Source organism: Stegostoma tigrinum, chromosome 15 (genome assembly GCF_030684315.1).
Source record: "Stegostoma tigrinum isolate sSteTig4 chromosome 15, sSteTig4.hap1, whole genome shotgun sequence".
Lineage (NCBI taxonomy): Eukaryota > Metazoa > Chordata > Chondrichthyes > Orectolobiformes > Stegostomatidae > Stegostoma > Stegostoma tigrinum.
Window position 1 is genome coordinate 40,662,031 of NC_081368.1, and position 23,226 is coordinate 40,685,256.

The window sequence follows — 23,226 nt, forward strand, 5'->3', positions numbered from 1 at the left end:
TGCATGATACATCCACAGACAATCCTGATACTCTGAACAACATTTATCCTTTACAATCATGACAGGAGGCAGTGAATGAATGGTAACATCACTGGACTTGCAATCCAGAACGCCAGGGTCATGTTCTGGGGATATGGATTCAAATCCCACCACATAGTGAAATGTGAATTTAAGAAAGTCTGGGATAAAAGAGCTGATCTCACCGCAATCACTGTTGATTGTCCCATTAAAATAAAATCCAGTGTACTGTCATTTAGGACAGGAGATCTGCCATTACCTGGTCTGACCTACATGTGACTCCAGACCCACAGCAACATGGTTGACTCTCAACTTGCCTCTGAAATGGATGAGCAAGTCAGTCATTCACTTCAAAGGCAAGTAGGGACGGGCAATAAATGCTGGCTTTGCCAGCAATGCCTACATCATATGTATGAATTAAAACAAAACAAAATATGGAGCCTAAAAAAGTTCTAAGGACATATCGAGCATCCAATGTCATGAAGTTATAGAAAAACTATAGCTGCACATGATCTTCTATTTCTATGGATAACACTAGGAGTAGAGGAGAACAAATACTATTTAAACTCAAAATTTTTATCTCCTAAATGTTAGAGCTAAAGATTAAGATTCCTTTGAGAACACACACATAAATGTGCCTCACTACTGTTGCTCTTAGCAGTAACTGCAACTCCAATAATTTGAGTTTCTGTCAGAATGCAATCTAGCTTTCTGTTTAGTGTCTCAAAATTTTCCTTGATAAAATTATTTTATTCAGCATTGACTTTGACAGCAGTTTTCTCCAAGCCAAATCTTTCTATAACTATTTTGTCTCCAACTGGACATTTTCCTTGCCCATACCATTTTGAATAGCAAGGAGGAATCTACCTGATAGAAGCCTTCAATTTTATCTTCAGCAGTTTAAAAAGGTCAGTAGACAAAATTCTGAACATCTACTGTTTCAAACTGCAGGGTGAGCTTACAATACTTTAAATTACTGGAACAACCTTGGCCTTCATGACCATAGTTGAATAAAAGCTAAATCTAATCAGGACTAAAGGTATGTAGCTGATTATTTTTACATTTAGGTAGTACATTCTCTTGACTTCTAGAATGTTAACTATTCTTTAGGATGATAGGTTTTCTTTGCCATTATACCCAAATTACTCAAATAGTCTCTGAATGGCCTCAAAGTAATAAATGACTGATCAGAATTTAATCTGGATAATTAACTGAGCCATAACACGTTAGCATGAACAGCGGACTGTCATTAGCTAAGATGAAGGGTCTAGGCCCGAAACATCAGCCTTTGTGCTCCTGAGATGCTGCTGGGCCTGCTGTGTTCATCCAGCCTCACATTTTATTATCTTAGCTAAGATTTTGTTGAGATCAACAAAGCAAGGGAACTTTCCACCAGCCCAAGCAGGCCACAAATAGTGTGCGATTTGAGAGGCATGGTACCAACTCAAAAACGCATATTTTGGAATGCCACGGCAGTGAGATTAGCAACCAGATCAGAAAGCATTTACACTTGAAAGTTTAGACTTGTTTTTAAAAACTTAAGTTGATAAATAAACATGATTGATTGAATTAGGAGATAAACAAAACACAAAGATAAAACTTTAAATAAAGAAAAAGTCCACTTAATTAACATGAATAATTTGACAATCCATCAGAATTTAAAATTTGCTTTTATTTATTCTTATCCTTCAAAAAGCAGCACTGGTGTGTTTCTTTAGTCTAAGTTCAATTTAAAATCACTTTTATAATTATTTGGGGTTGGAAAAAGACATACATTTGCATCCAAGAAAGGAAGGGAAAAGGAAAAGAGACATTAAAAATAAAAAAAACAAACAAACAAACAATCAGCTCATCTTATGTACGTAAAGGAATGTTGTCACAGTTCTTTCAGCTAGTTGAACACAAGTTCCTTGCAAAGGAGTCCAATGCTCCAGATGAAGGTGAGGGAGTTGTAAGCTGGGAACTAGCTCACATTGCAAGTGAAACATTTCAGAAATCAGACTTTAGAGATATTATGAACACAGACAGACATTTTGTTGACTTATATATGCTTACTCTTTGGATGTCACAAACACACTGGCAAACAAAAAAGTCAAAAGTTTAATTAAGTGTGGTTGACACAAAAGTAGCAGATTCAATCATGCAGCTGGAGCTTTAGATGGTGACATTCACCATCAAAGCAGTTTTAATGCTTCTTTGTCAGATACCATTGGGTTTTTGTAGTTGATAACTACAAAGGTGTTTGTACCAAGTCAAACCATGACGGATTCTGATGCTCTCATTTGTTCAGCCTGGTTGAAGTAGTATACTATTTCTTTCAATGTTGGCTTGGCTAGAAGGTCATTCAATACTTTGAGTTCGCTATTGACCCAGCAATTGCTGGACATTGAGAGATGGTCAACTTGGTCAGTGCGTTCAATAGCAATCATTTTAAAATGCAGGAGGCATTTCTACGGATTGGAGGGTTGACAATGTAACACCAATATTCTACATAGGACAGAGTTAAAACAAGGAATATGGGAACAGGGATAGGCCTTTCAGTCCCATAAGCCTGTTCCTCCACTTAGCGAGATCATACATGTTCTATGGTCTACTCCACTTACGTAGCCCTCGGCGTATCCCTTACTACCTTTGCCTAACAAAAATTTTTTTATCAGTCTCAGGCTTAAACTAATAATTAATCTAACAACTGCCATTTTTGGAAGAGTGTTCCTAAGCCTCTACCACCCTTTGCATGTAGAGTGCTTCCTAGGATCTAGCCTGATAAGTCGGGGAAAAGATTGACAGACTATGTAGAAAACAGTGACAGAATCAGAGGCAACATGGATTTACCACAAAGGAAATCATGCCTGACAAATCCACTGTATATTTTCAAGGACACATCCTGGACAGCTGATAATGGGAAGCTAGTGAATGTGATTTACTAGGACTTAAAAAAAGGTTTTCAATAAAAAAAAGTCCCATACAAGATACATTAGCATGTAAAATTAAAGCATGTGATTAGGAATTATGTATGGACATCGATCAAAAATGATTGGCAGACAAGAAACTCCAAGAAAATAAAACGCTTTTTAAAGTGGCAGGCAGTGACTAGTGGGTCACTGCTGGTATGGTGAATAGCTGGGGTCCAAACACTGATATTAATTCATAAGTCACATAACTTCACCTGACAAAAGGAGCAGCATTCCGAAAACTTGTGATTTCAAATAAACCTGTTGGACTATAACCTATTGTCATGTGACTTCTGACTTTGTTCCCCCAGTCCAACACTGGAACCTCCATATCATGACTACATTTTAATGATTTAGATGAGGGAACTAATATGTAAAATCTCTAAGTTTGCAGATGAAACAAAAGCTGGGTGGGAAGCTGAACTGAGGGTGATAGACGTTTCAGCGTAAATTTGTACAAGTTGAATGAGTGGACAAATGCATTCCAGGTGAAGTAAAATGTGCACGTAAAGTCATCCACAAGACCTGGGTTTCCTAGTACACCCATCTTTGACAATAACTATGCGGGTGCAGCAGCTGCTAAAAAAAGACATATCATATGTTGGCCTACACAGTGAAAGGATTCAAGCATGGAGCAATAGATGTCTTGCTGCAACAGTACAGCACCTTAATACCAGACCTAAAGTATTATCACAGTTTTTGTCTTTCTCTGATGGAGGATATTTTAGCAATAGAAGGAGGTAAAAACAAAAGATTTGCCAGATTGATTCTGGGATGGTAGGAATGACTTTGAACAGAGGCTGGATCGATTAGGACTTTATTCACTGGAAATTAGAACAATGAGGGAGGATTTCATTAAAAATCTATATAAAGTATAACAAGTCTAGACAGCATAAATTAAGGAAGGATGCTCCTGGTAACCAGGAAGTCCAGAACCAGGAGTCACAATTTAAGGACGGGGGAATGCCATTTAGGACTGAGATGGGGAGAAATCTCTTTACCCATAGTGGTGAGCCTGTGGAATTCTTTTTTGAAACTTGAAACCTTTCAAGGAGATATAGTTTGAGTTAAAGTGATCAAAGGGTATGGGGAAAAAGTGGGAACTGGATTTGGAGTTGGATCACCAGTCGTGATAATATTAAATGGTGGATTAAGGACCACACACACAGTCTACAGTTGTTCCTATTTCCTATGGTAGAGAGCTCTTTCAAACTATTCACTCTGTCAGAGCAGAAGTGAGAGACAGTAGGAAAACAAGTTGATGATTGCCAAGTATTTCTTCTGGTGCCTGTTCAAGCCAGATCAATGACATTCGTCAGGGAAGAGTAACCAGGATACGGTTTCAGGAGACGATCACACCACTAACTTAATCACTTCAAATTTAGCCTGAACTCATCTGTCCTTGCGCTCAAAGATAAACACTGGATTACAATCGCAAATTAAAATCTATACAAGAAGCAAAACTAAGATAAGATTAATTGGTGTTTAAAATTTCTGATCAGCTTTCTGAGTGCGTGAACTCTACATTTCACTAGTTCTTACCTGGGATAGGTCCACAAAATGATTTGCTTCAGCGACCACTTTCACACGAAAATTAGTGCCATCATCAGAGCTCAATGCATAACAAAAAACCTATCAAGAGAAACAGAAAAATGAATTTACAGATACTGAAATTCCACAAGAGTCGAGAATGTATCTCATATTTAGTACTAATTCTACTGAAGTGTCAAAAGTTCAAACTAATTTTGGTGCAGATCTGATGAGATGCTAAAACTGCATATTCAGGAAGTTATTAAGATACATCAGGGTTGAAACTGGAACAAACAAAAACAGAATGCTGGAGACTTTCAGCAGGTCTGGCAGAGTTCTGAAAAACAGTTGCTGGGCTCCAAACATTAACTGCTCACCACAGATGCTGCCAGATCTGCTGAGTTTCTCCAGCAATTTGATTTTTTCTTGGTTTGTTTCAGGTCTCCAGGATTTGCTATTTCTATTTTAGGGCAGAAATTGGCATGCTTCCACTTGTCAGCTAAAACTGGCACAATATGGGAGGATCAAGAAATCATTGGGAGTTTTTAAAATTTCTTCTGTGAATCCTAGGAGGAGTGCTCCTACGGGTTCTGCAGGATGACTGAACTAATCCCAGCCAGCATCCTGTTCTCATTCACTTTCTTCCACTCTATCTTAGGAGTTACCCAAAAATATAGCAGGCTTAAAATTTAATCCCCAACAGGCCATCAGCTGCTCACCACTTGATAAACTTAATGGAGCCTGGGTCTCAGTCTGGCAGACCCAATATCATTGTTTTCATAGTGTCTTTAAAGGTCACATTTCATTCCTTCTGTCTACTAAATGCCTGTAAACAGAACATGTGGGCTTTCCAATCATATCCACCAGAGGAAAAACAAAATTGCTGTGCTAATTTACTAATTCACCTACGTTCTGTATAGGCCCAGTTTAAGACTGGAATGATGGGATAGAAAGCCACATATCCAAAATTGCTGATTACACAAAGTACTTTAAACAGTACAGATAGAACAGTAAAATACAAATAACTTTAGCCAAAAAAATCATCAAATAAATTTTTATATTCATTGAGGTGAATGAGAAGTAATGTACTCTGGACTCAAAAAAAAATGGATTAAAAACAGGATAAATGATAAAAAGCTAGAAAGGCAGGGTTTAGAGGAGAACATTGGTCATTAGAATCAGCTAACAGTTACTGAAAATGGTCAGAAAGATAAATTGAACGATTGCTCCTTATCTTGGAGGGACGGCTGTCATGTTACCTTTGTGCAAAACCATGGTTAGGCCAAATGGTTCTAGGCAACATACATTTAAGAATGTTATATGATCTTAGCAGGCACTCTCAGCTTAACAGAATAATCTCTACAATGGGTATTAACTTTATATAGAGTCCAAGGAGAAATCATACAAACTAAGTGAATTCTCCAGAACTGGACTCTCCCCTAACACTGGCTACCAGTCTAATTAAAGACCAGATTATCTGAACGTTATAGCTGGACGCTCACTGTAAGTAGAGAATTTCTACATAGGAAGGTGTCTAAATTCGTAACCCTCTTCTGCAAGCTGTGGTTGACAATTGTTCATTTTAATGTCAGGTAAAAATGTGTTTATGGGGAAAAAGTCAGGTAAGTCCACTTTCATTTTTAAAAAAAACCAAGCCCAAAAAGGTATATTCCTGTTCTTACATTCCAGGAGACAAATTTACATAGCATAGGCAATGCCTTCTGACATTTATCATATCAAGAAATGTCCATCCTCTGCTGTTTACTTTCCACAAAATTAGTGGGGAACAGAAATGTTCAGAAGATTTAAAAAAAAAAATCACAGACTGTCCTTCTCTCATACTTTTCTTCAACATGAATGGTTTCAGGTAACTGGTGTCTCATGCAGCACTGGTGGCACACAAAAAGATCACACACCCCTAAAACATAAAAGGGCAGTACAGCACACAAAATTTTCCTTTCATTCACTAATTTCCTCATAATCGTGAACTGTGTTACTATACTTTTAGATTGTATTTTGCAAACATGTCCAAACAATTCTTGATATTAAGCTACCTTGACGAACACAGCCATAGTAGGCAGTAAAGAAGGTTTTCCAAGTTTACAAAGGGCTCTTGATCAAATGGGTAAACAGGCTGAAAAATGGCAGACTAAGTTTGATCTGGATCAGTGAGAGGCATTGCATTTTGGTAAAAACAAACAAGGGTAAGGTTTATACAATTAATAGTTGGGCCTTGGGTAGATGTTGTAGAACTGAGGGATCTACAGATGCAGGTACATGATTCTTTGAAGTTTGCATTACATACAGACAGGGTGGTTAAAAAGGCATTTGGCACACCTGCCTTCAATGCTCAGTCCTTTGGAGTACAGGAGTTCTGAAGTCATGCTGAGGTTGTACAGGACATTAGTGAGGCCTCTTCTGGAATACCGTGTCCCATTCTGGACACCCAGTTATAAGAAGGATACTATTAAATTGGAGGGTGTTCAGATCAGATTTACCAGGATGCTGTCAAGTATGGAAGGTTTGAATTATAAGGAAAGGCTAGATCGGCTGAGGCTTTTTCCCACTGGAGCATAGGAGGTTGAGAAGTGACCTGATAGAAGTTTATAAAATAAGAAGTATTGATAAGAGTTAATGATAGTTGTCTTTTCCCTAGAATGGGGGATTTCAAGACTAAGGGGCACATTTTTACGGAGAGAGGAAAGAGATTTTAAAAAAAAGAGACAGTTTTTTTCCTTTTAAAAACACCAGAGGGTGGCTCATGTGTGGAGTGAATTTTGAGAAAGTGGATGCAGGTATAATTACAACATTTAAAAGACATTTGGATAGATACAGGAATATGAAAAATTGGGAGGGATACAGGGCAGAAGCAGGTAGGTGGACTAGTTTAGTTTGGAATTACATCCAGCTTGGACTGAAGGGTTTGTTTCCGTGCTCCATGCATCTATTTGCTCCCCTGATGGATGATTAATTAAATAATACATGACCCTGTTGCACTTGACAATTCAATCCCATACAAATTTGATTAACTATTCATGGCTGAACAGTTTCACAATTCACGACAAAAAAGTCTGTCACTCAGACTACACAGTACCTACGTGAAAAAGTTCCAATTTCACAATTTGAGAAAATCTTTACTACCTGGACATACCTCAAACTTTTCTGAGTTGTGCATCCCAGGGATTGATTGCATTAGATGAGAGGTGGGATGGTTCCCAAAATCTGAACTCACAAAACCAATCTTCAGACGTCCATTACTAGCTTTCAAGTCTTTTGGATGTTCATATGGTGGCTTGTGAAGCACATTAATCTGCAAATTAAAAACATGGCAGTTATCAGAAAGTTAACTTATTGCAATGGGTGCAGGAGTGGATGGTGAACATAATTAGCATCTCTCAAATCTTACCAGAGCATAATTCTAAATGCAACTCTTCCCAGAAGTCTGTCAATTACTGTTAATTTATCTACATAGGCCCATGCAAATTAGCAGCAGCCAGAGGCCATTTGACCCCTCAAGGTTGCTCCACTATTCAACAGGATTACAGGTAATTTGACGACTCCACATACACATCTATTTCCAATAAATGTTCACGTTCACGCTGAGGTGATCTATATATAAGAGTTAAAAAACATTCAAAGACTTTGATTTTACTGCTACGAGGGGGAGTTCCAAACATTCCCCAACTGAGAGAAAATCTCATGTCTTAAAACCAGAAATGTTTTGCAACAGCAACTCCTAGTGCTAGACTCTCTCAAAGACATTCTTTCCGTATGCGACATTTCAAGACCCCACAGGAACTTCAATGTTTCAATCAATCATCTCATTCATTTAAACTCCAGTGGATACAAAACAAAGTTGCCATACTGCTACTAGACCATAAGGCTGATTGTTGACTACAAATAAGCGACTGATGGTGGTTTAACCAGAGGGTAACCACACCTCAAGCAAGGGGAGAGGTTCAGAAGTATGCTACTTCAGTTGGGAATTGAATCCATGCTGTTGGCATCACACTGCATTGCAAACTGGACATCTAGTCAGTATGCTCTAGCCTAGTTAGCTATCAGTTCCTGTAGATAGCTTTTCATTCTAACCAACTAATCAAAAATACCCAAATTTGCTTTTACAAAATGATTGATGTGATGATAAAGAAATCATTTACAAGTTTTAATTTAAAAAATCTGTAATGAATACATGAGTGCAACCTTCACAAACTGTCTGTTTGATTTTGGCTAATCAGGTATTCTGGCAAATGGAAGAAAAATGTACCATGTTGGTACAGTATATATAGACAGGCACATGGAATGTTGGCACCTGTTATTAGCAGGCTGCAATCCAAGAGTAAGGAAGTCTTGAGCAATAGAATAGGGTATTTTCAAGATCATATCTAGAGTAAGATACATGCCATTTTAGTCACTATACTCAAATGGTGTACTTGTCCTGGGAGGGGGTACATTGAAGGATGTCATACTAAACTTAAAATCTGGAGTACTGTGTCCAGTTCTGGCCGCCTCATTACAGGAAAGATGTGAGAGTGTTGGAAAAGGTGAAGAGGAGATTTACCAGAATGCCTGGAATGGAGGGAAGGTCTTACAAAGGAAAGGTTGAGAGAGAGGAGACTTTTCTCTTTAGAATGACGAAGGATGACAGGTGATTTGATGGAGGTGTTCAAACTGTTCAGATGTATATATACAGTGGACAACCAGAAACTTTTTCCTAGGGTGGAGGTAGCTATTATGAGGGTTGCATAGTTTTAAAGATAGTAGAGGTAGATATAGGGGAGACGTCAGAGGTAGGTTCTTTACTCAGCGAGTGGTCGGGGCGTGGAATGCATTGCCAAAGAGGATAGTGGAGTCAGCTTCATTAGGGGCATTTAAGCAGCTATCATACTATCATCCATATGCCAGTCTAAGGTAGTGGTGGTGATGAGATAGACCTTAAGTTTAGGGTAAAAGTTTGGGACAATATCATGGGCCGAAGGGCCTGTACTGTGTTGTGCTGTTCTATGTTCTAAAACGCAAACCTTTTCTCCACAAATGCTGGTCAGGCCTGAGTTTTTCCACCAATGTGTGTTTGATTTCAGAACTCACGCACGCACAGTACTTTGCTTTTGTTCCTTAAACTGATTCTGTGATGTCGACCAATGAGCACACCAGGCAGAAAGGGAAGGATTGTAATATGATGTGTAAAAGAACGAGAGATAATGTTATGGAGGCAAGAAGTTTCTCAGCAGACTCAAAATGGATTCTAAGAAACTGCTTCTCTTGACTGGATAGTAAGGACAGCTATGGGATAAGGTGCAAGGCATTCCAGATTGAACTTATTTCAGCCAAAAGCTATGAATCTTTGAGTTCTCCACTCAAAATATTGCAGCAGATACTCATCTGTTTGGTGCTTTCAAGGCTGAGATCAATAGATTTTTGGATTTTCAGGGAATTGAGGGATAAAATGGAGTGGAGATTAAGGATCGGCCGTGATCTTATTAAAATGATTGAACAGACTCAAGGGGTTGGATGGCCTACTTCTGTTCCCAGCTTTTACTCTTTTGTAGAAAAAGTTAAAAAGTTTATGAAAACAATAAACCAATCCAGTCTCACATGAAAAGCATCACTGTTGACGCTGCAAATATACACATACACCAATCAGATCTTAATTTAAAATCTTCATATTGTTGTCAAAACTACATCCTTCTGCCTAGTGTTAAGAGCTTAACTTTCTTAGAAAGCTTCCACTTAAACAATAAATGCAACTTATGAACTGGAATGAATTTAGCACAGTAAAGCAATGTGGTTCAAGCTCTCTGGCCAATTTTAACTCGAGATGTAGGAGCAGCAGCAAGCCAAACAGCTCAATGAATCTGCTCCATTATTCAATGAAATTGTGGCTGATCTGATAGCCCTCAACTCCACTTTCCAACCCTTTCTCCGTAATCAATTCCCTTATCAGTTAAAAATCTGTCTATATCAGCCTTGATTATTCTGTACAGCCCTCGTGGTAAAGAATTCCACAGGATTACTACTCTGAGGAAATTCCTCAACTGGGTCTCGAGTATGTGACTTCTTATTCAAAGATTATGCTGTCTTGTGTGTTAGACTATCCCACAGGAGTGATCAACCTCTCCTCGCCTACTTTGTACAGTCCACGAAGAAGCCTGTACATTTCAACAAGGTCAGCTTTCTTCTGAACTCCAAGTAAAGGCACAATCTACTCAACTTCTCTTCATAAGGCAGTCCGTCCATAACTCTGATCAATGCAGTCAACCTACTTTGGACAACAATAATGCCAATTTATATTTCCTTAGATTCAGGCACAAAACTGTTGCAGCTATGGTCTGACTAGCGCCTTGTCTAGTTTTGCTATGACTTCCCTATTTTAACATTTCATTCCTTTTGAACTAAGGGCCAACATTCCATTTACCATTCTTATTACCTGCTGAACTTGGATGTTTGCATTTTGTGATTCATGTAAAAGGACTCTCAAATCCATTGGTGCTATAGATTTCTGCAATCTTTCTGTTTTTAAAATAATATTCAGTTATTCTCTCCTTCCTGGCAAAGTGCGTGACATCACATTTTTTCCACATTATATTCCATCTACTAAGTTGTTAACCCACATGCTTGTGGTTATCATCCTCCTCACTTGTTGTCCTGCCTCTTTGTCATTCGCAAACTTGGCTATTGTACATTCATTCTTTTCATCCAAGTCATTAACATTTGTTGTTAGTAACTATGGCCTCAGCAATGTCCCGGAACACTCCACTAGTTACAAAATGTTATCCTGAAATTGCTTCCCTTTGCCCAATTCTTCCATTAGTTGGCTAGTCGTCTCTCTAAACTAAAATACCATTTCTGACACTATGGGCTCTTATCTTAAATAGTGTAAGATGTTCTAAAGCCTTCTGAAAATCCAGATATAATACATACGCTGTTTCCCCTATCCTGTTTGTTAGTTTAAAAGCATTCTAATATGTTGATCAGGTCTGAAATCCTCTTTGAGAAGTCATGCCGACTTTGCTTGATCATATCGCATGTTTCTAAATGCTTGGTATTACATCCCTTATACCGCATTTCAACACATTCCAAAAGCAGATGTTAAGATAATTGGCCTTCACAAATTTTTCCTCCTTCCCTTTTTAAGTAAGGGAATTACATGGGCAGTTTTCCCATCCTCCATCACTTTCCCAGAATACGAGAATTCTTACAAGATTACTACCAGTGTATTTAAGATTGAGAGCAAATATTTTATCCTATTAGTTGAATTTTGAGCTACAAAAATCACCATCTAATTTAGTGATCCGAACTGCTTTAAGCATAGCTGTTATTTAAAAAAAGTACACAAAATTATATAGTAGACTGCATTAAGCAGGAGTTAACTCATCTCTCCCAGTTCTTAGCATGGCCTCCCACTGGAAGGACAAGCAAAGATCAAGTAAATTGTATTTCTGGACAAATAAGAAACATCTACAACATACGAGATAGGAAGTGAGTCATAACATACAATAGTATATAATTTTACTCTACCTTGTCAAGACACAGATTTCCATGACGTTCTGCAATGGCTTTGCGAAAGGTATGGGATAGTGGATACAGCATACTGTGATGTGGATGCACAGATGGCAGCCGATTTTTCTCCAGTTGGTCAGCTACTATACTGACCAATTTTTTCATTCGCTCATCATAATCTGTCCAGTCACACACAATCTAGAGGCAAAAAATGCTGAATTTAAACCAAATTTGTTCACATACAACTCTGCTTTTAAATTTCATTACATTCTATCATTTCACTTAGTAATTCTGAGAACGAATCCATACATACAAAGAAGTTTATTCTCACCACTTCTGCAATAAAGCTGTCTCGATTAATTTAGCAGTTACCAAAATGTTCCTTTGCCTTATTATCAGAAATAAAGTTTTATCCTGCACAAAATTATGACTGCAAGGCCATTTTATGTATGTGCCAAAGTAATAATGAAACTAATGTAACTCATGTGTTGATTCAAAAGGGAGTGAGTGAGAGGTTGGAAGAAAACCAGGTGTTTTTTCAACTCTGCATAACATCAGCCAGGATTGTTGTCATAAGACCTCCCTTCACAGAATTTATCATATTGATGTGGTAGGGAGAGGCAAAACTTAACAGCTTGTACAATAATGTCTTTTCCACAATTGCTAGTCCTTTGCTCAGTGACACAACATCTCAAGTCTATTTGCTGGCTTAGTTTAAATTTTGAAAAAGTAACTGGGATTATAGTTGACAACTCTTTTACAAATAGTTAATAAGAGCTCTCAATCTAATGAAGAGCCACAAAACGTCATGTGGGGTTTTGGAAAATGGCAAACAAACAAACTGCCACTGTTTTGGGGCTGAGTAGAAAAAAAATGTTGACTTAGGCTCAACAATGATAACACCTTAAAAACACAGATGGAGGGCAAGGGGCCAGTTAGGGCAAATGCAACATAGTGCGGAAATTATTGCAAGCTTAAAGGGATGAATAGGATTAGACAGAGTACGTTTAGTGTTAAAGATTATTGTAACTTCTTTCCAAATAAAAGTGGAACTGGTTTGCTTTGATGCCAGCTGTCTTCTTGTGATTTGGCTGCTTCTGTATATTGGGACACCTAGGCAAATACATTCCTAACATTCTAGTCAGAGTTGTCTAGAACTAGACAACAGGGGTCAAACGGAAAATATCACCACAGTATCCCTAGTGTTGAAACAGGCCCTTCGGTCCAACAAGTCCACACACCGACCCTCAGAACATCTCACCCAGACTTATCCCCAATAACCCCCTAATCTACACATCTCTGAACACCACAGGCAATTTTCCATGACCGATCCACCTAGCCTGCACATCTTTGGACCAGAGGTGGATCGGTCATGGAAAATTGCCTGTAGTGTTCAGAGATGTGTAGATTAGGGGGTTATTGGGGATAAGTCTGGGTGAGATGTTCTGAGGGTCGGTGTGTGGACTTGTTGGACCGAAGGGCCTGTTTCAACACTGTAGGGATACTGTGGGGATATTTTCCATTTGACCCCTGTTAGCCCAAATGGTCTGCCTCTGCGCTGTAAATGCTGTTATTATGCACAGTGAGAGATAACTGAAAGTACCATTCAGCCTTACAAGTTATAATTTGGAACGTTAAGTTAATTCCAAGGGCAAACATAAGTGAAAGACATGCTGTTCACTGTTAGCAATGTTTATACCATTCATGTGTGTGGAATTCTAAATATCCTTAAAATCAGTGCTGGGTGAAAGACCAAAGCTGTGTTCCAGTGGACTAAGTGCACCCAATTCATGAGGTATCTTGGTACCTGCAAACAGTGTGCCAGATTGCAGTAAGCATCTGGAAAGTCAGGCTTTAGCTTCAGGGCAGTTCTGTAGGAAGCAATGGCTTCTGGAATATTTCCCGAATCCTACAGAGAGAGAAATAAGACTTGTTTTAATGGTAGGAGAACATTACAACGTCCACCTTCAAATAATCAAACCAGCTATAGGCAACTATGTCTACTTAAATACTTGTCATTACCTGCACACTTAAAAATTCACAAGATTTGCTTCTAAATGGTACAAATTACTTCCTAATGTGCAGATTAGATCACTATAAATGACCAGACATTATGAAGTCTTACCTTATGGATCGATGCTAAGTTGCTGTGAGCATCAGCAAAAGCAGGATTGATCTGAATTGCTCTTGTATAGCACTGCAAGGCACCCTGCACATCTTGCATTTCTTTGAGTGTGTTTCCCATGTTTGAGTAGGCATCAGCAAAGGTTGGACTGATTCTGTCAAAATAAAAATAACATCTGTAAATCAATAAAATGTCAGTCATCATCCTACAAATCAGCCCAAAGCAACTATGGAAAATGACACTGGGAAACCCAAAATAAGACAAAATTAAAAGAAAGACAAAACTATAACTTCTGTGACATGTACTTTCAACATAAACTGGAAATGTGTCAAATACTTGACTTCCTGAGAAAGCTGCTTCTACACAGAAAAAAAATGATGGCAGTGTAATGGTATTAATCACTAGCCTGGTGATCCCAGATACTGCCTAGAACTGGGTTCAAATTGCACCACAGCAGATGGTGGAATTTCAATTCAGTAAAAATCTAGGAGTTAACAGCCTGACGAGGACCATCAAACTGTTGCTGGCTCAGTGATGCCCTTTAAAGGAAGGAACCTGTCATCCTTACCTGGACTCCAGGCCCAAAGCAACAGAGTTGCCATTTAACTTCCCTCCGGGCAATAAATGCTAGCCTAGCCAGCACCACCCACATTCCATGAATGAATAAAGGAAAGCATCTTGGTCATACTGGTGAATAAACCAGCGCAACAGTGTTAGCATTCATACTGCTGGAAGTTGGAGATGAAATACGTATTTTTCTGAAAAAAAAAGCTTTTTTTTAAAAAACCAAATTCATTTCCATAGTTAATTCCTGGCTGAAAGATATTTCACATTACCCAAAGCAAAACAGTGAGAAACCAAAATTCAGAGATGAAAAATTCTTCACTGAGTAATGAATTGCAGTCATCAGATTTATATTCAAGTTGCTGGCACAAACCGGAGTAAGATTCTCTTAAAAATAGGGAAGACACTATTGTTTTTAGGTCCCCACTCCAAACTCCAGTCACTAATAGTTTGATCACAACTTTGATGTATTTAATTCAGAAATGATCTTTCAAATGTTATTGATGCCTTCACAAGGATTCCAGCTCCCCAGCTCCCACCCACCCCCCAACCCCATGTCCCTAACATCGCCTCAAAGGGCCTCTGTCTCAGTTCACTTGCTGGTGAACCAACATGCTGTTCCTGTTCTCTCTATATTGGTGCTCCAGCGAACTCTTCACTGCTCTTCACACTCTACTTCCTAATCTTAAAAAGGTCACTCAAACTACAGTTGCCCATGTCTAACTTGCAGCAATTTCCATCCCTATCACCTTTGAGTTTACTACCTATAATGGCTGGCTGTGAAAATGTTCAAATGTTAAAAAATTCTCACGTGTTTTCAAATCCCTCCATGGTCTTGTTCCTCCTTCAGTCTAGCCTTTTCCAATTCCACTTAATATTTTTATTCCCTTCGAGAGCATTCCCATTATAACTGCTCATTCCATCAGTTGCCATGTCCCCAGGTTCTAGAATTCTTTCCTTAGACTTGTTCACCTGTAGTTCAATGGCTTCTTTTAAGGCCTACCTCTGTGGCCAAGCTTTTGGTCATCTAATTTAATAAGTCATGTTATGGCTTGTTGTCGTACTTCACTTAATTATGCCCCCGCAAGATATCCTGAAACATTTCATCATGATAAAAAAAAGATGTTAAATAAAAGCTATTTTCAGATTCAATTCTAAAAACAGACATCCTAATGACTTACACACTCAAAAAGTTAAGACAACTTCTGCCTGCTCAGGTAATTTATATTACAGAGAACTGTTCTGTGTATCACTGTACTGCTTCGCACCTCTATCCTTTTTCTTATATTACCATATACTACACATTTTGGATAAATGCTCTGCAATGCATTGTAACTCTCTGCAACACAAGATTACACCATTTATAAAAATGAAGAATCAATGACAAACCACAAAAGTCAAATTCTCAATATCTACCATATCACTTGAACAGGAACAGGAGAAATGTTGAATAAATTGCTACATATAGCATGCAAGTTGGCAGTTACCGAATAGCCTCCTTATAATGCATTAATGCGTCCTGCAATTTTCCCTGCTGCTGCAACACACTGGCCAAGTTTGAATGGGCAGCTGCAAATTCTGGAAACACCTACAACACCAAAAAAAGCCTCATGATTATTTCATTCTAATACTGGTCAACATTCTATGAATTACAAACACATGCAATTAGCAAGTGTCTAACTTCCATTCCAGTTTATAATCCATAAAGGAAAAACTGAGAGATCCCTTGAGAGATTCCATGGGAAAAGCATTTTCCTCAACCAATCAATAGATGGCATGTGGTCGGTCACATCACACAAGGAAAGTTCCAGGAGTGTAATCCAGTTTCTGTGGATTTCAATTCTCAAGCAGAACCCTACATGTATTGTCAAAATGGGTCCCACTTCTCCAACGCAAAGCAAGTTATTCCAGCTGAGAAGGGCTCATGAATGTATTTTAAATGATGGCAGTCAAGTTCAGTTATGATAATACTAGCTGTCAAATGCTCATTCACACACTGACTTCACAGATAAACATTTCCTACACTGATATACCATAACAAAGGTTCATCTCCATAATTACAAAATTACAGTCATTATCTAAACCTTTAGGTTACGTTAGCACAGCCTTTATTAGATTTCTTTAAACCTGTGTCATGCTGGCAACTTTTTGAGCAGTACACCATGTTCCCAGCTACCAATTTTCATGTTTTTTTGATAGGCAGTCAATTTTACGTTAACTTACAATAAGTAATCAAAATTCTGAAGTTAGTAGTAGTAATCTCTTACACCATTAGGGTTTCCAAATTTCATGGCAAGTGAATTAAAACTGAGTGGGAAAAGCAAAATCAGAAATACAGTTGTTATTCAGCTACTCATCCAGCAATTACCAAGGTTCTTCCCCCACCATCTCACCTCAAGAGCTTTCCGGTACAGTCGTACAGCCTCTTCAATGTTTCCTTGCTCCCTTTTGATATTAGCCAAGTTATTGAGAGAGTCGGCATGCGTGGGACAGAGTCGTAGTGCCGTATTGTAACATTCCTCCGCTTCAGCAACCTACCAGGGAAAGGATGCACCAATCAGCAACTAACTTCTACTAACACAAGACAACACTTTCCAGCATATGAAATAGAAACTGGTTTATGGACTGAAGCAATTATTTCCCAATGCTTCTCTATGTGGTCATTCATCCCTCGACCGTCATAAAATTTACTTTTCTAAACCAATATAACAGGCCTCTTTTCTCACTCTTCATTCTATTTTGTTTCTCCCCAGCCTCATTCACATCTTTCTACACAAAAGTGACAGGAGTCATTCTTGGCCAAAAAGGATACTGTCCACCTCTTAAATGACAGATGTAGAGTTGTTAAATTTGTTTGCATACAATACACAGCCCGCAACATTATCAGTTTCAAATTCTTACATTTCCTTTCTCCTTCAGTGCATTAGCCAGGTTGCAGTAGGCATCTGGGAAGTGTGGCTGCAGTTCAATGGCTCTTCTGTACGTGTCTATAGCCAGATCAATTAATCCTTGTTCGTAATAAACACAAGCCAGGTTTCCATGAACAACTGCATGATTAGGACTTAGACTTAATGCTCGCAGATATGCTGCCACAGCCCTTGGGAAATACAAACACATGACATAAGCAATAGAAAGAATATAAAGAGTCAATATGGCTCATAATGAAAATGTTCCAATAACATTGACCATAGGGGTGTGGAGGGTGCATACAGTTTCTCTGATAACAATTACATTCTATAAAAATAGTGAACAATCAATCATGCATTAAAAACTTAACCTTTTGTATATCTAAACCATTCGATACAAAGATCTTTCTTACTTCCATTTTACTCTTTTCTCTACAGAATTAACCCTCCAGCATGAGATGTGATATTAGAAAACTCAAGAATGGTTACAATATAAGAGGCTGCCACTTGGTCTTCAGGTGTCCATGCTGGTTCATGGCAAAAGCAATTTACCTGGTGCCACACACCTAACCTTCCCTCTAGTGGAGCACATTGTTCCTCTTGAGAGAAACATCCAATTGCTTCATCATGTAACCATAACTTCTTTCATAATTATCTTAAAACAAAAACTTCCATATCCTCCTCTCAATCCATTCACGAACAGGAATAGTTTCTCTCCGTGTACACTGCTCAATCCTCTTATGAAGATGATACTTCTGCCTATTCACCTTGCTACTATTTCTTTTCAATTTACAAAAGTAGACCGCTTGAATCCATGTAACTTATGTCCTTTATTCCTGGAACAATTCAAGAAACTTTTCTATAATCAACTCTAAAGTCTTCACAGCCTCGCTAATGTGTGGTGCCCAAAACAGGACCCAAAACTTCAGTTAAGGCCAAATCAGTGTTTTATACAAGATTATGGTAACTTTCTTGCATTTATATTCTGGATCAGTTGGATGAGAAGCAGACACTGGTTGAAAAGTAGTTATACATGGATATAGATTTATTTGGATACTGTTCACAAGTATCATCCGTTACAAGTTGGGAGTTGGCACCATTACTCTTCACAATCTTAACTAATGAATCAGATAAGATGTGAAGACATTTCAGTTTAAGACTGCAGGCAATGGTCAAATACTCCAAGTGGATCATTAAACTTTATGAGGCTGGCCAATCACGAGCTCAACTGTGGTTAACTCGAAAAGGAGCAATTGTGTGTGCGCATGCTCAAGATTTAACGGCCTAACAAAGAACCAAATGTTAATTAAACAGTAATACCAGAGGAGAAGGCTTAAAAGACTTCAGAACAAACCACAAAGCAGAAGGTGGTGACAGATGGTCAATGTTCATGGGCTAGTAATCCAGAAACCCAGGTTAATGCTTTGGGACATGGGTTTCAACCCCACCATATCAGATGGCAAAAAACTTAAAATTTCATAAATTTCATCTAGCCTAATGGTTGCCATGTCAGTTGCTACAAAACACCCATCTGGTTCAATAACCTTTAGGACAGGAAATCTGCCATCCTTGCCTTGTCAGGCCTACTTGTGAAGGGTGTCAGCTCAACTGATTGGATGGCCAGTTTGCAACGTAAAACGATGCTAATAGCATAGACTCAAATCTTGTGTCAGCTGAGGTCACCATGAAGGTCCTGACCTTGCCCCTTGGCTGAAGCATACTGAATCTCACATAAAGCAACAACCAATCACCTGTCTCTAAAGAGACAACAGCCCTTTGGCACCACGTCTGCTTCACTTTCACATTCTAGTCCTGTAATGCGATTGGCCCTTGAATGCCCACGAGTCAATTGGAAATGTGCAATATATATGGCACCCGTGATCAAGTTCAAATAAAAGGATTCAAACACACAATATTACTTCTATTGCAGCAATATCCTAATAAAACACTAAGCTCCAGTGAACATTCTCTACCATCTCTAACCTAATGCTTCTCTCTCAGGATGACACAGCTGCAATCTGTTTCCTTGTGGTGAATTCCCATGCACTCTCTGCAGCTGTTATCACTCCCCAAGACAACCAAAAAATAACACCAAATCAAACTATCACTACTACGGCACAACATCGTGGGATAAAGGGCCTGTTCTGTGCTGTACTGTTCCATGTTCTACCTGAGATCACATTCTTTGCAGCTGTAACTTGATTCCTAGCTCTGTTCAATCAGCCTACAATCTCTTGTCAGTTTGATCCACATGTACTGCATGTAAAACAAGGCTTTTCATTGTACTTTATTGTCTATTGTCTATCTTTAACTATTGTGACAATAATAAGATCAACTTTCAAAGTTGAGTGTTCCCACCCACCCACCACAAGGATACTACTTGTTACACAGACAACCAGCCAGTGGACGCGACATATGTGGATTTTCACAAGGTCTGAAACAGATTAGTATATAGAATCAGAACAAATGGGATTAGGAGGAATACCATATTGGGCACAAAACTGGTGAACAAACCAAAGCAAAGCAGAGAGCAGGAATAAACAGATCATGCTCAGGATGGAAGGGCTGTTACTAGTGACATATTGCAAGGATTATTGCTATGTCCACACAATCAATACCACTGATCTGAACATGGGACAAAGAATCAACGTTTCCAAATTTGCTGATGACACCAGAGTAGGTGCGAACATAAGCTGGGAGAAAGCAAGCTAGCTTCGAGACAGCCTGGATAAGGATTAGAGGATAGAAAATGATTAAATGACTGGGCAAAACTGTGGCAAATGGAATTTAATGTGAGATTATGCACTTTGGCAAGAATAGAAAATGCAAATATTATTTAAATGGAGAAAGTCTGCAAAAGCGATGGAACAAAAGGGATTTGGGAGCTCTCATCCACGAATATCAAAAAGCTGGCATCCAAGCTCAGCAGGTAATAGGGAAGGCAAATGAAATGGTGGCATCTACTTCCAAGAGAATTGTCTAAGCAAAAAAAAGTGTTGCTAAAACTCATCAAGACACTAGTCAGACCACAAACCGAATATTGGAAACACTTTTGGCCCTCTTATTGAAGGGAAGATATTCTAGCGTTCGAGGCAACTCAGAGAATGTTCACAAAGCTGCTTCCTAGTGAGGTCAAGGAGGTTGGGGTTGTCCACTCAGAATTTAGTAGAACAAGAAGTAACCTTATTGTGACACTCATTCTTAGAGAATTTCACAGGGTAGATGCACATAGGTTGTTTCTCCTGTAGGAAAGTCTAGGACTAGATGGCATGTATTCAAAGCAGAGACAGACTTTTAAATCAATAAGGAAATCAAATGTTATGAAGAAAACATAGCAAAGTAGAGCTGAGTATTGTCAGCCACAATCGCACTGAATGGCATACTCAATAGGTGAAGGGCTGCTTCTTCTACGGAGACCTAATCAGACACATTATACAGTTCTGGTATCCTTATGTAAGGAAGGATATATGCACCAAAGAGGGAATTCAGCAGATTAAACCCTGGGATAGTGGAACTGCAAGAGGAGGGCAAGTTAAGAAAACTTAATATGTACTCCCCAAGTTTTGAAGAATGAATGGATAGTCTTGTTGAAACTTACAAAATTGATACGGGTAAATGTATGACAGGTTAGGATGTTTCCCTTGGTCAATGACTCGAGAATCTAGGGGAATAACTGCAGGAAAAAGGCAGGCTGTTTAAGGCAGAGAAGGAAGAACTTAAAGCCTTAAGGTGGTGAATCTTTGCAATTTACTATTCCAAAGGGTTAGGGAAGCGCAATCAATCATTAGGGTTCTGAAGACTATAGATATCATGGGCTGGAAAATTACACTGGCAAGCCAAAGACAGAATAGCATGAGAGCCCAACAAGAACACGTCAGTCTTTCAGCCTATTTTCGTATATTGCTGTGCATCCAGCCCATTTGCACTAACTGCCCAACTTACTTCTGTACTTGTCTCTTGCTGTGGCCCCTTGCAATGTAACAATTTTTTCCTACCTTCTTAAATGTACTAAACAACAAATCGGTCTCCTCAATTTAGGAGGCTATAAAACCTCAAAACAAAATCCTGTTTCCACATGATTCTCGACCTCCCATTACTAAGCCCACGAAGACTCAAAGACAAAATGTGAACCACACCTCTCACATTTGAATTGAAAAGGTGGGCAATATAATTTTATATTCTATTGTTTGTAATAAATTCTTAAAAAATATCTAGGTCAAAAAACTGCATGCTTCAACTGTCTTAAACTTTGTTTTAAGCAACAGAAATGCAAGCTGAGAGACAAATCAACGTGCCTCGATTCAGCTTTTCTTCTGACTGAGCAGAATTTTTTTGTTTCTTTCAAATTAGTAGTTTAATCTGGCTACTGAATTCACATCTGAGGTGTACATTTCCTGTGATTTTCTACCAAACAGTATGACATTTTATTTTAAGAAACGTACGCGTAGGCCCTATGTATAAAAACTTGTGCGTTTCTCACATTCGGCCAAATTCTTCCTTCCTTTAGCCTGACGTTTTTTGCTTATTCATTCCACACCTTCAATCATTTCATAGAATGATATAATTCCTACAGTGTGGAAACAAGCCATTTGTCCCAGCAAGTCCACACCAACCCTCTAAAGAGTATCTCACCCAGACCCAGCATGTAACCCTGAATTTCCTATGGCTAAATCACCCATGAGACAATTTAGCATGGCCAATCTACCTAACCTACACATCTGTGGACTGTGGGAGTAAAACAGAGCACCTGGAGAAAACCCACAGAGGCACAGGGAGAATATGTAAACTTCACACAGTCACCCAAGGGTGAAATTGAACCCAGGTCCCTGGTGCTGCGAAGCAGCAGTGCTAGCCAGAGCCACCCTATTGCACTATTTGTAACTAAACCCCTTTGTCACAGCACTATCATTAGGCCTCAACTTAGATTTCACAACTTGTGTCTGTGGAATCTTTTCAGATTCTCCTTCACCCTATTTGGCAAAGCTGTCTCATGTCACCTTTTTACCTTCCTGATTTCTCTTGAACATGTTGCTACTGTCTTTTTACTCCGAGGAATTCACTCAATCCCAGCTGTCTTTACATGACATGTGCCTCCTGCCTCTGAATGTTCGCCACCTCATTTCTGAAGTCTGCCCATTTTCCAATTGTCCCTGTACATGCGAATAGTCTCTTCCAATTTCTGCAAGTTCTTACCTAATACCATCAAAATTGGTGTTGTTAATTTAGAACTTGAACTTTTTGATCAGTTCCACCCTTTCCCATAACTACTTTCAAACTAATAGAATTATGATCACTGGCCTCAAGGTGGCCCCCCCACTGACACCTCTCACTTTCCCCGCCTTATTTCCCCAAGAGTAGGTTAAGTTTTACACGTTCTCCAGTTGCACATACCAAATATGAAAGTTTTCTTGTACACTTAAAATTCTTCCCTGTTTGAGCCCTGTACACCACAGCAGTCCCAGTCCATGTTTGGAAAGTTAAAACTCCCTAGCATTGAACCCTGTTATTCTTAGATATCTGAGGTTTCCTCCCAAATTTGCTTCTCAGTTTCCTGCTAACCGCTTTTCTTTGGGGTGGTGGTGGTGGTGGGAGGCGGTGGCAGCAGAGGAGGAGAGACCTATAGTACAATCTC

At 38.9% G+C, this 23,226-nt stretch overlaps 1 protein-coding gene across 2 annotated transcripts in view; it reads right to left on the reverse strand.

The window, feature by feature from the left end:
* LOC125459054 (UDP-N-acetylglucosamine--peptide N-acetylglucosaminyltransferase 110 kDa subunit) overlaps window positions 1-23,226 on the reverse strand; it is an 81,686-nt gene that overhangs the window by 26,020 nt on the left and 32,440 nt on the right. For both annotated transcript variants that reach the window (XM_048544978.2, XM_048544979.2), the window contains exons 7-14: window positions 17,590-17,785; window positions 17,082-17,222; window positions 16,176-16,276; window positions 14,125-14,278; window positions 13,807-13,908; window positions 12,018-12,197; window positions 7,651-7,809; window positions 4,512-4,601 (exon numbers count right to left, since the gene is read on the reverse strand). In XM_048544978.2, the coding sequence (XP_048400935.1) occupies window positions 4,512-4,601; window positions 7,651-7,809; window positions 12,018-12,197; window positions 13,807-13,908; window positions 14,125-14,278; window positions 16,176-16,276; window positions 17,082-17,222; window positions 17,590-17,785 (1,123 nt within the window). The remainder of the gene's footprint in view (window positions 1-4,511; window positions 4,602-7,650; window positions 7,810-12,017; window positions 12,198-13,806; window positions 13,909-14,124; window positions 14,279-16,175; window positions 16,277-17,081; window positions 17,223-17,589; window positions 17,786-23,226) is intronic.